This window comes from Protopterus annectens, chromosome 1.part1, assembly GCF_019279795.1.
Source record: "Protopterus annectens isolate FY-2018-M chromosome 1.part1, PAN1.0, whole genome shotgun sequence".
NCBI classification, from domain to species: Eukaryota; Metazoa; Chordata; order Ceratodontiformes; family Protopteridae; genus Protopterus; species Protopterus annectens.
Window position 1 is genome coordinate 432,517,492 of NC_056726.1, and position 15,652 is coordinate 432,533,143.

Below are 15,652 nucleotides of genomic sequence, written 5' to 3' on the forward strand. Positions count from 1 at the left end.
TGAAGTCGCCCAACATAATGGTGTTTGGAGAGACCTTCATATTTTCCAGTATTCTCAGGAAGGCCGAGTGGGGTTCCTGGGTTTGGGAGGGTGGTCTGTAGCAGGCTATAAACTGGAAGGCAGTTTTACCCACTGTTAGTTGCACATGGATAGTCCCTGATGCTTCGTGCTTTGCCACCAACCTGGAGGTGTGGGTATCTTTGATGAATACCGATACTCCCCCTCCTTTTGTGGTTCGGTCCAAGTTTTGGGGCCGAAAAGCATGGTATGAGGTATAACCTGGTAGTGCCGGGGTGCTCTCGGGAGTCCTGAACCAGGTTTCTGTTACTGCACAGATATCGATGTTCTCCATGCTAAGGAGAGTTTCGAGTGCGTGCATCTTGAGGTTTAGACTTCTAGCGTTGAGTAGCATTACTCTTAGTTTCTTATCCCTTGTGATACCTATGGAGGTGGGTTTGTCTTTTGAGCCTTGCCTAAAAAAGGCACTATGGGGGTAACAAGAGCCTTTGCCAATATCCGAAAGCCCAGGGGTGACAGGTGCAAGCCGTCCCTAGCGAAGCATCGTGGCTTGTCGTGCATATCATCCCAAGCTGACAGGCATTGGATCCCCTTTGAATGACACCAATACTTAAGCCAATTGTTGAAATTGATCATCTTGTCTTCATATTGTGGCATCATTCTTGGTGAGGGTAAGATGCTACTCAAGGTCAGGGTCATATCAGCCTGGGCTACATGCTCAGAGAGCTCCTCTATGTCTCTTTTCATGTAGTCCAGGGAGGTATGTCTCAGGTCATTCACACCAGCATGGACAATGACAGAGTCATATTTGTACTTGCCTTGGAGTGACCTGAGTGCTTGTGTTATGTGGCGGATCCTAGCACCAGACAGGCTGCTCACCGTGACCTTCTCATTGTTCAGCCTGGTGAGCAGGACGTCAGTGTGCCTGACGATAGAGTCACCTATTACAAGTGTATCAGGTGTGTTGTTTAGCCTTAAGGGCTGTGACTGTTCGGCACACTGGCTTTGTGAGATATGTGTTGCACGTGTTTTGTTTTGGGGTAGCGGTTGCTTGGGTGTCTGATTTGGAGGTCTCTGCTGCTTAGGCAGATCTTTATTTAGAGCCTCCGAGTATGTTTTTGTGCGTTATGTGTTTGGTTTGCTGTCGTGGTAAGTCTATGTGAGACTGGAATTGTAGTGAGTGTGGTTTCCTTCTCCTCCTGACTGGTTATGCCAGTACTGAGTTGAGAGAGCTTAGCCTCCAGTTTGGCTATATGGTTGCATCTCTCACATGTGTTGGAATTTGTTGGGAGGAGGAGAGGGTTGTCTGTGTACATGAGGCAGTTGTAACATTGCCTCAAGATTCCCAGATTCACCAGCTGGACCGGACAGGAGATTGACAACTGACCTTTGGACATGCTAGAATAATACTGGGAATTCCTTTATAATTGAAAACAAGGGCCAATGGGGAGCGAGGGTGTAGTGCTTTTAATTTTTAGTGCTGACTTATATTTGCTTTAGTGAGCAAGTGTCAGGTAACAAGTGCAATGTGTTACAGGTAACTTACATGCAAAAACGACAAACAGTAACTTTCTTTCAAGCGAAGCAAGGAAATAAGTACAGTCAGTACGCAATGCATTTGTTTACTGGGATAAGTCCACTGGGCCTAAAAGAGCCCATTTTCAGTGGAGGCCCGGGGAGAAAAGCTCCAACAAGATACAGAAAAAATATAAACATTAATTAGTACAGAAGCAGAAACAGTGTTACAGATAGTAAATATAGTAACATACACAAAATATATACATAAAATCAGGAATCTAGTTTGTTTGATTACAGTAATATATGCAGGAAATATACATTAAAGCAGAATTCAATTAATTCAATCAGAGTGGTATAAACAGAGATCAGTATTACTGTACCAGTATCAACAAAGTGAAGATAAAACAGATAAGGAGAAAATATCATCAGTCACTAGTAGCAAAAGACACAGGAGTTTAGTAATCATATAAGGAGAGTGAAGAGGTTAGGTTATAGAGCAGAAACATAGCCAGGAAGAGTTGAGATGATTTTTCACTACTTTACCTAATATTATTTAAGTTGTAAGAATTGGCATGTGTCTGACTTATCATGGTGTTTCCTTGTTGATCAGCAAGGTTTGGTTTTGATGACAAAGCCCAAAATGCTCTGAGCAAAATGGAATATAACGCACCCGACTCCATACCACGGATCATTGTGAGAATACCATAGCATAGAGGGGGCAGGACTTTTATTTTTTAAAATATATTTTTTACAACAATAGGATGCTGAGAAAATAACATTTGAAAGGAGTCATTGTACATTGGATTGCAATGTCAACTGATGGTTTTATGTCTTTTTATTCAGCACTGGTATTGGTAGAGAGAGAGAGAGAAATTTCACAAACTATAAAAACTGTAGCAAATTAGCAGACTACCTTTCTTTCTCCATTAATATTAAACAGCCTTTGTGTTCTGAGTTTAAATCCTTCCTTAAATCAATGGAATAAGATTGGGGGGGGGGGTAAAGACAGTGAAAGATCTGATGAAAAATGAGATTTTGCTTTAGCTTGCTTTACTTTTGTTGGGTGAGAACCCTTATTACCCATTTCACTGTATGTTGTTTTTTTTAATCTTTTTTAAAGACAAAATTCCAATCTTTTCACGCCCTGAAAACTGCTGTCATATGCTGTACAAATGTGTTGTGCTCCAAGCATCAACATTTACTCATTGTTCGAATGCACCTACAGTACAGCCAGGAGGTCAACTTTGGTTGCCCGCAGCAGCGAAAGAGTTAACTATAGGATATATTTTATATGCAGCCCGAAGACGATTTCTGTTCACTCAATGCAGCCCTGGCAAGCCAAAAGGTTGGACACCCCTGGTCTACAGCACTTTACTAGCCTTTAAGGCAGCCCTCTCCACTGCTGCATCCTTTGTCTAAAGGCAGCGAACTGCTCCAATGTAGTACATTGTTTGCAGCATTACTAGGGTCTTGCCCTAGGAAGTGATCTCCTCTGTCACAGTCTCCTGTGTTGTTCCTCCTGCTGCATAATCCCTTGTACACATCTGCAACAGTCTTGTTTCCTGCTCTTTCTTTAAAAGAATGCAAGGAAAAGGTAACCCAAATTTCATTTTTTCTTCTCTTTGTACCAATTTAATTATGCTACAAACTGCACTCTCTTCCTGCATGCAGCCAATGAGAAGTCGCTCAAAAAATACTCAATGTCTTCCTCTTGTCTTCTTGAGCTTGAGCTTGCATACTAAGATGGAATTTGTTCCTTCTGGTCATACAATTCAAATCTCACAAATACACGCCTTGGCTGTTTTAATGCTGACATTATGAAGCTATGAGGGAGATCGGACTGCCAGAAGCTCAATGCTTCAGATTTTTTCCATGAACTTTCAGATGTCCCTCCTAGCCCTGTCTACCTTATCTATTTGACTCTCTTCCATTTCCTCCATTCTGACTTCTAAAGTCAAATACTACTCTTTCAACATTTTATTTACTTGTTGCAGGGACAGGACTGCACCAACTCTGAGTAATTTATTAGCCATGACATTTTCCAGTTTGCTAAGAACTGTCTAAATTTCAGTAAACAACTTCTCAAGCATTCTGAACTGTTCCATATCATCAAAATGTATTCCCTCCATACTAGTGTTTGCCATAAAGTAAGTATCCAATCCTGCAAATCTGCTTAAAATGTAAGCAGTTTCCTCCCTTTTTACTGACATTGTCATGGAACCAGTTTTCCTTGCACCCGCTGTAAAATAAAAAAGCTAAAGTTTCTGAAATTCTAACTTACCCAAAGTCATTGACCTACCAGTAGATAGCTACGCCCACACAGGCTCTTTTATTCAAGAGTCTGAACTGTGAGCATGAGCTTTTCATCAAAAGGAAAGAAAACAGGCTTTTGTTTCAATTCTGCTTAAATATTTTTAGTTGGACGTACAGTGACCCGTGTGGTAATATTTTTGTGCTATTCTGCATTAAAAAAAAAATGTATATATAATATATCCGTTTGCATTCTTAGCTTGTTTTCGAATGATTCTGGGACCTTAGTCTTGTAGCTTCATTTGCAATTTTAGGAGAACTGCAAAATCAAATCCTCATTTATACACTGCACTGCACTTCTATCTACACAAGTAGAGTTAGTTGAAAAAGCTGACTGTATTTTGAACCTGGTCTGGGACATTTGTCTTTTAGTTTCATTCGCAGTTGTTTATTCATTTATAACTGCATTTTTCTCCACAGGTTTACGCAGCGGTGGTACAGCGGTTGCGTTGTTGCCTCACAGCAAGAGGTTCTCCCGTTCGATTCTCAGCTAGTGTGCGGGGAGTGCCTTCTGAGTGGAGTTTGCATGTCCTCCCCGCGGTCGAGTGGCCTCCGAAAGACATGCGTGAATGGGCATGCCTTCACTGAAGGTTGGGCGTCGGGCTGGCAACTCGGCACCATAAAAATCTACTGCCAATCATTAGCGGACTGGAGTTCTGCAGTGACGACACCTTACCGGGAAAATCCGAAAAGACAAAACAACAACTGCATTTTTCCATAAACACCGTTACTGCAAAGTTTCTGCCTAATCTGGTACCTTACACTATTAGGACTGCAATAGTGGCAGTATTGTAATTTTTGCTGCTGAATTTGTGCTTCTGTGCTTCTACAGCTATTTACATTTTAGTTTTACTAATATATTCATATATCATTTACCCAATTAAAGCTGTATTTCAATGTCTATTTGTTACAGTGTTGTTTTCCCCTATTCGTGTGATTGCCACAGACCCCCACTAATACACTGCCTCTACAAATTTGGTGTGTTTGTGAATCTCTTGGTTCACTCCCACAGAGCATCAACGCCTGGCATCCTCGCCTGTGTACTCAAAATGTTTTTGCTTCATCTAGTGCCATTCAGGCTAAAATAAACACTTTTAAAATTCCATTTAAGTACACTGCTGTTGGCTTCTCAAATTATTTACTACAATTATCTGCAATTTTAAGACTACAAAATGCACTTGTTTTACAGTGCCCCTGCTGCTGAACAAATTGCTTGAAAAAAATCAAGTAACAGCTTTGTCTTAGCTAGTTGTTGAATTGGCTTCTGTTAAGCTTTTTATTTTAGCCAAACTTTGTATGTTTTTACATCAAGAAGACTTGGGAGTTGCCTGGTCTGCCAGAAATGGGAATCGCACAGAAAAAGTTAAAAGTGAGTTTGTTTTACTGGCTAGAGGGCTACTGGAATTTGGCAGGGCCTCATATAGATGCAAGCTTTTAAAAACTAAATTGTCCCAATAAAACTACACTGTACCCAGTAACTCAGATGTACAAAGAGCAAGCAGTTTGTGCACAGAGGAGTACTTGCCTCATGAATCGACCCCTAAATAGCCTACTTTTTGTTTCCAGCCTCAAAAGCACCCAACCTAGCCAGATATGAACCCCTCCTGTACCACACCCTTGTAGTTTAGCTAGAAGGACCGGACATCATGGATATGCACTTCCCCCATTGCCACTTAGGTGGATATCAGCATACTAAAACAGTCAGTTGGCTCATGTGCACAGAACCAACTAATCTTTAAATAAACCAACATAGTATGAGACAGATGTAATTACACATCTGCAAGCAGCATTCATTTAAGCAGCTGTAGTTGAGATCATGACTGCTTACATTATTTGATTGTAATGTTTGTATGTGTGTCTGTCTGTCTGTCTAGCTCTTTGTTGGAGGATTTTTTTTTATTCTACATTATGGTGATGTTTGCTACAAAATCGTGGTTAACTAAAATGTAGTTTAATCTTTATCTTAGGTTGTTGTACCTTTTCACATAATTACGTAATGGACTTAAAATACTTCTGTTATTTATTTATTTTGAACTCTTATTAAATTCTTGAATTAACAGTTTTTATTTTTTTTTTCTGTTTGAATTTCAGAAGCCTAGAAAGAAGAATCAGGAAGAAGTGTTTGAGTCTGTCTATGAAAACCTGTAGAGAAAAAGAACACTCAAAACAACATACATACAAGCACTCAAAATAGCAATCAGGTTTATCAGTAGCACATGCTACACCCACCACACATATACACCCAATATATAATCCAACACCACAAAAACAAATCTTCCTAAATCCAAAAGACGTCCCAGACACTCAACATGTTTCAATTATTCTCAGCAAACCCAAAAGCGCTATGCTGAAATACCAAACACCATACATACAGCCACACCCATGGAGCCTCCACTACAAAGCCCATAAGGCAAGCCAACACAATACTCAATACTCTAGTCATAGGAGACTCCATTGTGATACATATTAATGCCCCGCTCACCTGGCTGAACAAGAAAAAAAAAAAAAAAAAAAATCAGTCAGCTGCCTATCAGGGGCCATGATCCACCAGGTCACTCACAGTCATGTCATTGAACCACAAGTACCAATATGACTCAATCACAGTCCTTGAAGGTACAAATGACCAGAGACATACCTTACATGTCCATACAAAGAGAGTGAGACAATATGGAGCTCTCAAGACTGTCTGTCCCAAGCTGGTATGAGCCCAGCATTGAGAAGCATTCTACCTTCACAAAGGATGATGCCTGCATATGGACCGAAGATGAGTGACTAATAACTGGCTTAGCTTGTGATATCATTCAGAGGGGGTACAATATCTCTCAGCATGGGAAGACATGGCCAACAGAACACACTGATTTGCCAAGGATGGCCTGCACCTGTCTCCTCCAGGCTTTCAAATTTTGGTTAAAGTACTGCCCTCCCCCACAGTGCCTTTTTTCAGGCAATGCCAAACTGTCAAACCTTCCAACTTAGCAAAAATCAACCCAAGGGAATCTAAAAGGAATTACTGCTCGATGCCAGCAGCCTAAACAAGAAACTCCACTCCCTCCAAGCACTCTTCACCTTGGAGAACACAGACATCTATGCAGTTACAGATAAATGGTTTAAAGCTACACAGAGCTTCCCAGCTGTGCAGGAATAAAATGCCTTCTACACATTTAGACCAGCTACTACGCAGGCATGGAATACAAGGTGGAGGTTGGTCAAACTGGATGAAGCACAGCTTCTCCATGTCCAAATCATTACTGGTAGAGTCCCATATCATATCCTTCTAAGATACAGATCACCCTCTATGACCCATGAAACCCATAGCTCATACTCCGATCTACTGCAGACATTTACCATTCAACCCAATACTATATTCATAAGGGGCTTATAACTATGCCTATAACCTATATCTATAAACTGGGAATCCTATATGACCCCAAATTTGCAGGTTGAGATTCCTGGACTTTGAAAACACAGACATCCTGGACCAGTTGGTCCATATGCTTACTAGAGGTGCAAACCTACTGGATCTATTTCTCACAAATATGAGAGAAAGCTGAACTCCCCAGTGTAGTAACTTTCTGTTAAGATCAGACCATAAGAAAGTCTCCTTCAAAATAAAAATCAATGCAGTGACGCAACTAAACCCTACCTATTATCAAGTAATTACCTGATAAAATGTCAGGTCCTTCCAAACCCAGATAACGCAGTTGTCTATGCGAACTATGCAAACAAATCCTGTACAATCAAGTTAACAGATGCATACAGACAGGTGTGCCTACCAAAAACAAACTACCGTGATGGAATCCAGACAAGATTGTACAACAAAAGGAAAAAAAGTCATAGATAAAAATTAGGAAGTACAACACCTGCAACATAAAAAAAACTCTCTCATCAGGCTAAACAAACAAGAGGGCAAATTAAGTCTACCAATTTTGAGGCAAAGAAAATCTCCAAAGCTAAGGACACCCACAAGGCTTTCTTTAGCCATGTCCAAAACCTCAAAGGCAGTACACAACAGTCTGTAGAACGGATTGTTAATGGAGCCACTTACACAGAGCCAGAAGATATAACAAAATATCTGGCCAACAAATTCAGCTCCAATTTTACCGCCATCCCAAGTAATATCAAAAATAATCCCCCCAGTACAACAAGGTCATACATCTGTAGTCTCGGCCAGTACACAGACATAAGCCCCTTACTACAGCCCAGATAAACTGAGGTTGATTAATGGCTCAGGTGGTTGATGGCACTGGCTAGGCACCTCGGGGGGCACAGCAGAGCAGGACACAAACAGCCATAATCCCTAGGAAGAGCAATACTGCAGTGGGCATGTCAGGGGAGGCTAACGGCTCACTAAGCTACTGTCTGGTGGTAGCCCTCATTAACAAGAGTAGCAAAACATGCAATTCTCAGTGGAAGGACATTACAAGCCCCTGCCATGACATGGGTAGCTTACCTCCCACCCAGTGGTAAAGTTAGGGATTTAAACAAAATGCTCTCATTGCAGAAATGCCAGTACAAACTCCCTAATGAATGCCTGGATGATGGCCCCTTCAGATGGTTCTTGCCCCAGCAATATCTCAATCTGAATATGGGAAAGATTGATGGTCAGTACACAAAGGAGGGGGGGGCATTATTAAAAAAAAAAAAAAAAAAAAAAAAAAACCTTGTGGAGTCACAACAACATTCTCTGTAGTTTTAGTACTGCCTGAAACAAACTGCTACTACTTAGAAACTATGAGCTGTAAGAAAACACTTTTCTCAAATATAACTCATGAAACGTTTCACAGACATATACAAATGAAAGCATCTCCTTTTGTATCCATTTACACAAGGATATCCAATTCCATGCTGACTACAGACCCATAAGTAACTGTCTTATCTTGCTGGAGAACAACCACACCAGCTTCATTTTGTCAGCTATGAACACAAGAGGTTTACACATGGTAAAATATTTTAATGCACTCAGTGTTTAATATCGTTTCATATTCTATACTACTTCAATAATTTCCTTAATAACCTACATATATCAGACATACTGGAGATAAAACAAGGTTTGCATTAAGCATACAAGTATACAACTACTGGCATGGCAGACACCACTTCTTTAACTGCACAAAAGATGTAGCACTCATCTCTTAGAGCTTTATTAAGACCTTGTGGACCAACACATATACACATCGTGTGTGGTTTCACAATAATAAAATATGCTACCAACTCATTTAGTAGCTCAACTTACTTCTTAATCACACCTACACACTCCTTGTCAATTACACTGTTTCATGTTTTCATTTTTTTATTCATGCATACAAACTGTACTTCTTTGTTAGTCTGACAGTCTCTGTAATTTATGTATTTTATTGTTTTGAAATTTACTATTGTACTTCTGGCTCTTTTCTCCCCAGGCCTCCTGTGGATCTGGGTACATGCCCAGTCGGACTTTCCAGGTAACCAAATGTCGTTAATAAAAAGACAACTGTACATTAATGGAATGTTATTTGAAATGGGTTTATAATAAATATTTTATAACAGGGAGAAAAAGGATCACAAGTTGTGTGATTTTCACTTTCCTGGGTTATTTTCAGAAAATACACTTCCCTTGAATACAGAAGACGTAAAAAGAATTTTGTCACACTGGCAAACTAAAATAATTTCATTTTGGTGTTGGCATCTAGTGAATTATTTTTACATTCTCCAACAGATTTGGTTCTGACTAAGGCTACTTGGTTTATGCTACTTATTAGCTGAAGCTGTCACACTACCAGCCCAGCTATCTGGAATGTTGTAAATAATTCTATGTCATTTGTAAATATTGGTAAGATTTATAATTGTACCTTATGTACTGAGCTTCAAGAATGCAACCACAGCATACCCTGCTGGAACACAGAAGACTAGCTTGCAAAACTTAAGAATGGTTGAGGTTAAGTTATTTTACAACTGGGCCATAAACAGAAGAGGTTATCTCTCAGTTTCAATGCAGAAGCAGACACAATGTCTAGAGCTAGTAGTTTTTCTATTGTCTGGAAAGAAAAGTAATTACTAGGTTTAAAATGTAAAGTGTTTTACTGTTTTGAGACTTCCAAGAGCTGGCAAACATCTGAGAGATATGTATTTTTAACACAGAGATATGAAAATTTTGTTAAGTTTCTGTTTAGCCTGGGAACTGAAGTCAGGTGGCAGAGTGATGTCATCCAGGCTGGCCCAGCAGTAATGTTTCATATTAATTTGGAAACTCTCTCACACAGAAACTAAACATTTTGTATTTTGTCTTGGACCTAGCAAGAACATCCGCTCATCATCACCATCTGCACTTGCTATAAGCAAGACTTAGGGCATAGTAGCTCTGTTATAGATAAGAATATAGTAAATATTAGTTTAGATGTTTTCTGTATTTATTTGAGACTGTCCTGCAATGTTGTTTTAAAATATTTCCAATGATTTTGAACCCTGAAGTAACTGTGTTTCTTTTCTGAGTATTGTCTTGTTCTTTTATTTATTATTAAATATATTTAAATCTTTGTGGCTGATATTTGTGAGACATATTTAAGTTCTTAGAGTAATTGCGTAGCTATTTGGTGACACTGTACAACACTCTCCTAATAGCCTGGTACTTGGTCAAACCATTTGAATATAGTAACATTACACAGTAGGACTGGACACCCTTTGTAAGGACCTTATAGTAGCGGATAAGTAAGAGCTGGCTGGTGGCAGCTGTAACTACCTTATAGTCTGGGCAAAAGAAGGCCTAGCTAGTAAACCTGTGCCAGCCTTTCCCAGATGTGTGTGTCTGTGCTTGTATACAAATCAAATCGCAAAGTGTGTGTGTGCGCGTGTGTGTGAGCTACTTGGGCAGGGACACAAAGCACTGGTTAGACAGAGAGGGTGCTGGAGGTCTTAGCTTGGCCACTCGGCTGAGATCTCAATCCTATAGCTGTGCCAGTGGGGATTCTTACTAGGGATCTGGAGAAAGAGGCAGAAGCCAGCCCCAGACTGACTGATCTCTTTGCTCTTAAGGGAAATAGCACTTTACTGTGTGTGTATTTGTCATCCTCCCAGTGCACATGTCCCCTAGCTATCGCCAGTGGTGAGGAATGAGGCTCCATGATTACTGGGCCAGGGAAGAGGCATCACAGAAGCAAAAGTCATTGGGTGAGTCAGCTGTGGCTACACAGGGACTGAAAATTATGCAGTTGAATTTCGAAAGTTCTAACAGTTTAAATAGCTTTGTTTTTTTTATGTCCTTGAATCCAGGTGTGTCTGTTGTGGTTTGTTTAGGTAACAAAGGACATTACTACTAATTTGTGTCACGATGCAACCAGGTATGAGAATACTACAGGAGTAGTGCAAGTAGTCTGATGTTCATGAAAACAGGATCAACAAAATTTTGACCCATAGTTGGCAGGTTAACTATTTGTGCAAGAAAACTATTACTAAAGCTGCAAACCTTTGACCACACCAAAGCACTGTGGTGTAGGTATGGTCCTTCAAGAAGATGGAACATGACCTATAGCAAGCTATAAACAGATAATTTGTAAGTTCAATTTAACTTCCATTTGTCGATAATGAGAAGTAGAGATAATTACTGCTTCTACTAACTGGAAAGTCCAACTAGGTGCAAGACCTCTTTTTTTCTGCAGAGAAACAAGAAATGCTAGAGCAAATTATGTCTGTATAAATATCAATAGCGCCCTGGGACTCCAATCTAGTCTGAATGTGAAGATCCATTTCCAGTGAATAAAGAAGTCTTGCATCCAGCACTGACTAGGAGAATTATAAAACTGAGCTAGTCTGAATGTGTGCCAGGCACCGAATCTTGGTAAAAGAGGAGTATGTTACAAAGAATCTAAGTCTTTGTTTCAACACAAACTGCATGATGCCTACATCATAATCACATTGTTGTTAGTAAGAAAACAAGTTATTTGATCGGTAAAGCCTTCCTAACACATACATGTGTGTGTAATACATACATGGGCATTTCCATGCACATGTATATATGACAAACACACATTAAATACAAACACACACACTTGCATAAATAGGCATACGAGAGGAAATACATCCACTCCAGCACATTTTAACCCAAAAAAATCAGTAAGTAGATATTCTGCAACCTATGTCACTGTTATGGCACACTTTCTGCCATCCCTAACATACCCCACTACGACGGACGTTCGTCTAAAAAGTTAATGTTAGTTCCACATTGAAGGGTCTGTCATACATTGAGTGTTAGGGACTTATTAACTGATATCCATGGTAAACAGTACTGAACCCAATTCATCAAAATAACATTTTCTACATTTGAAGCAGCACATTTTTAACCATCCCCTGACCTTCCTAGTTTAAGTTGTTAGTAAGCTTTAAGCTTTGCCCATTTGTTCCACATTATGAGAAGCAGTGCTCCTCATTTTGGGGATGGAAGATTGAGAGCCAAGATCCCTAACACTGTGATGCAGTTGCTCTGAGTTATTAATGGTGAAGTCTTTATGCACAAAAATGTTTACTACAGTTCTTGGAAGCATTCTCAAAACACTTGGGATGATGACAGGAACAACAACGTAAGTACTATGGAATAATTAACCGCTAAATATTATACAAACACTGACAAAGCTGAAAATTCCAATACTAAGTAAACTGGTGGTTGTTTCCAATATCAAGTACAATGGTTCAGTTTTACCAAGAGTGACTGAGTGCGCCTCCAAAGCTGAATCCAGGGACAGCAACAAGAATTATTCTACGATCTTTATTCCAGGGCTTATGTCGTCCATTTTGCGTAAAACAGGAAGGTAAACCGAGGACAGCTGCACGAATCTGTCCTGTTTCCGTGCTCTGCAAGTTTTAACAGCTCAGAGCAGTCAGCAACTCCTAATGAAACTATCTACCTTATAAAAAAATCAACAATCAGTCTGCACTACAGAGCCAATACGCCCATACTAATTTCAAAAATAATAATACAGTTCTCACCGCGGTTGCTTTCCAGAAATTTCATATTGTTATTCTCGATCAGCTTCTTCAGTACCACCGGAAAATTATCAGGCACCAAACACCGCTCTTTCGGTTGCTCTCCTTGGCTACCAAACATCCTCACACAACGAAGTCCACTAATCCTTTACAAGATCAACAACTCCAGTGTTAAAAGGCTTGCACTTATCACACAATGATCGATTTATAGGAAAATGAGCATCTATAAACACGATTACCAGTGCCCAATCTTATATTCCTCGAAATGACCTTTTTAATTATTCATTAGACATGCACACCCTCCGATATGTCGTAGGGCGGATATATGTACCGAGACTTCTGATTGGCCCACTATTCCAAAACGCAACTGTAACAGAATATGCATCAAGAAAATGATTAGACAAACTGCTTCATTAACTTAATTCATTGCACGTGTAGAGGAAGGTGGGCTCAATTAAGCATTCAAAAACAGGGCTTGATTTCAAGCGCATCAAGCCATGCAACACTTAAGATAAGCTGACAAAGGAGTGAAACAAATATTTTACTTTAAACCACGTATTGCAGCCGAAGCAAAGTGGGGGGTGGGGGGGCATACCTATGTAGTCACGCCCTGCTTAAAATAACCACCGCCCTCATTTTTATGTATAGAAATTATGGCGAAATTGAATTAACCGACCTCCTAGTTCGCGTAGGAATGGGCGTGCCTGTCGTGATTGATATGCCGGAGGGCGGGTATTAACAACGGCAATGCAAATGTAACGGGCAAATAATAGTGCATAGGTTTATACTAGGCTATCTGCCCTAAGGCATTTATAAGCCTAGCCCAAATTTTTGTGTATAGTAATATAGGACACTTTTCTTAAAATGTTTTCATTCCTTTTAGCCAAAAGCGCCAGACTATACGTTTCACTTTGTGCGTCTGGTCTGAAAAAGTGGTTACTGAACTGTCTGTTTTTATTTAGTTTAAACTGGAACAAATGCAGGCAGATGATGGTAGACAGATGGATATCAGTACGGCAGTCTACAGAGAGATAAGACTGCGGTTGTGTTCGGGAGCAGGGCCAGTTGTTTATTCGTACAACCGTTTTTCTCAGAAACTAGAAGAAAGATCTTTTTTTCTGAATTGTTCAGTTTCTTGGCTTAAGATGATAACGAGTGTTCTCTACTCATCTGCAAGGAATAGATAGTGTAGAGTGTCCTATATTACTTGTGCTTATTTGACCCGTTTACCATTTAATACTAATACTTAGTAAGGCGACCCCTATCCGGGAAAAGCCGAAAAGACAAACAACTTAATAATCGAATACTGTATTAACAGGCGCACTCATTATGGTGCCCAGTTACCTAGACAAGTATATGTGGCGATCGAAGTCCGGACATGACTTTGACACTTTGTTTCTGAACTTTTAGTGTCATATCAAAAAGAGTACCAGGAAGCTCAAGCAGTGGATCCGGATGAAGGCTCTGACAAGGAAAACGAACTGCCTGTTTTTAGCCTAAGTTCACATGTAACTGTGCAAACAGTACCTGTCTTTGTACTTTTGTCCCAATTTGCAAAATAAACCCTAACATCTGCATTTTTATGTTATAATGTAATCTTTTTTGTGCAATTACCTGTTATTTGCTTATTTTTTAATACGAGTATAATGCACAAGGTCTACATTACCTTGTGCTTTAATCAAGCGGTGGGCGTAGTAGTCAACAGCTCCAAGCGGTGGGTGGAGTAGTCAACATGCTCGCAGGCGGGGTTTGGGAGGGGCTTGCTACTGCGCATCTGGTGGGTTAATACACTTCAGTTTCGCCGAAATTATAATTACTGTCGCACAAACATACCTAATCAAAACAAGTTTTGGGGAAGGGGCATCTTTACTACCAGCAAAATAAGGAAAACAGTTGTAAATAATGCAGAAGACTCTTTTCAGTCATAGCGGTTTTAAAAATACCATGCTAAAAGTATACTGGACGAAGTATCATATGTTTCTCATGTAAATATGTAAAATAAAAATATTTCTCTCCTCCATATATCCAGAGATTTGTAATTTCAGATGGGAGCATTACAGCTTTCCCCACCACTCTGAAATCTGTTTTCCCAGAAAGTCTATTTTTTTTTATTTGTGGCTTTCTATCAAATTGTTGACGGTTGCAGTCACTAAATAACGACAAGCATTTGAGCTTCAAAAAAAAAAAAATGCATTAATGCCATAGCTCTCAACCTTCCATCTCCAAAATGAGGAACACTAGCCCTCATAATGTAGAACAAATGGACAAAATGTGAAACACATTCTAATGGCTTACGGACTTCAGCTAAGAAGGTCATAGGCAAGGGAGCCCGCAGGATTTTTTGCAGGGGGAGTGCAAACCCAGAGCCCCGCCTATGCAGCCCCACCCCTCCACCCATGTAGCCCCAACCCCTCTGCCCACGCAGCCATTACAGCGTCCCATTACTTCACTACTTCTCCCCAGTTGTCATAAACACTGTTCAGTATTTTCAGTATGCATACTGTTTTATGCTTTACTTCTACAATGATTACAGATATCTAGATTTAATAAGAATCCATGATAAGTTTTTTTACATACTCCATGTACATTGCAACTAACTCAAGAGAACTTTCAGCTGCCAGCCCTTTTGAAATTTGATCAAGAAGGCTTGGCTGTTCAGTTCTCTATACTGGAAATAATTTCTCATTCATTGCTAATAATCATTTTTATTTACTTGGGTACTAGTTTTCCTTTTTACCTACCATAAAGACTATTTGTTTTATCTCAAAATACTTCCCCTTGTTTTATTTATTTATAAGTGACTTAGAAACAACTACTGGGGAATAGTATTTATTAGCTCAGTATTTCTCATGTA

The 15,652-nt window shown here is 39.8% G+C and overlaps 1 protein-coding gene across 1 annotated transcript in view; it reads right to left on the minus strand.

The window, feature by feature from the left end:
* LOC122805527 (transcription factor VBP-like) overlaps positions 1-13,171 on the minus strand; it is a 136,625-nt gene extending 123,454 nt beyond the window's left edge. The window contains exon 1 of the mRNA XM_044075736.1: positions 12,802-13,171. Within this exon, the coding sequence (XP_043931671.1) occupies positions 12,802-12,919 (118 nt within the window). The 5' untranslated portion in view covers positions 12,920-13,171. The remainder of the gene's footprint in view (positions 1-12,801) is intronic.
* Between the last annotated feature and the right edge of the window lie 2,481 nt (positions 13,172-15,652).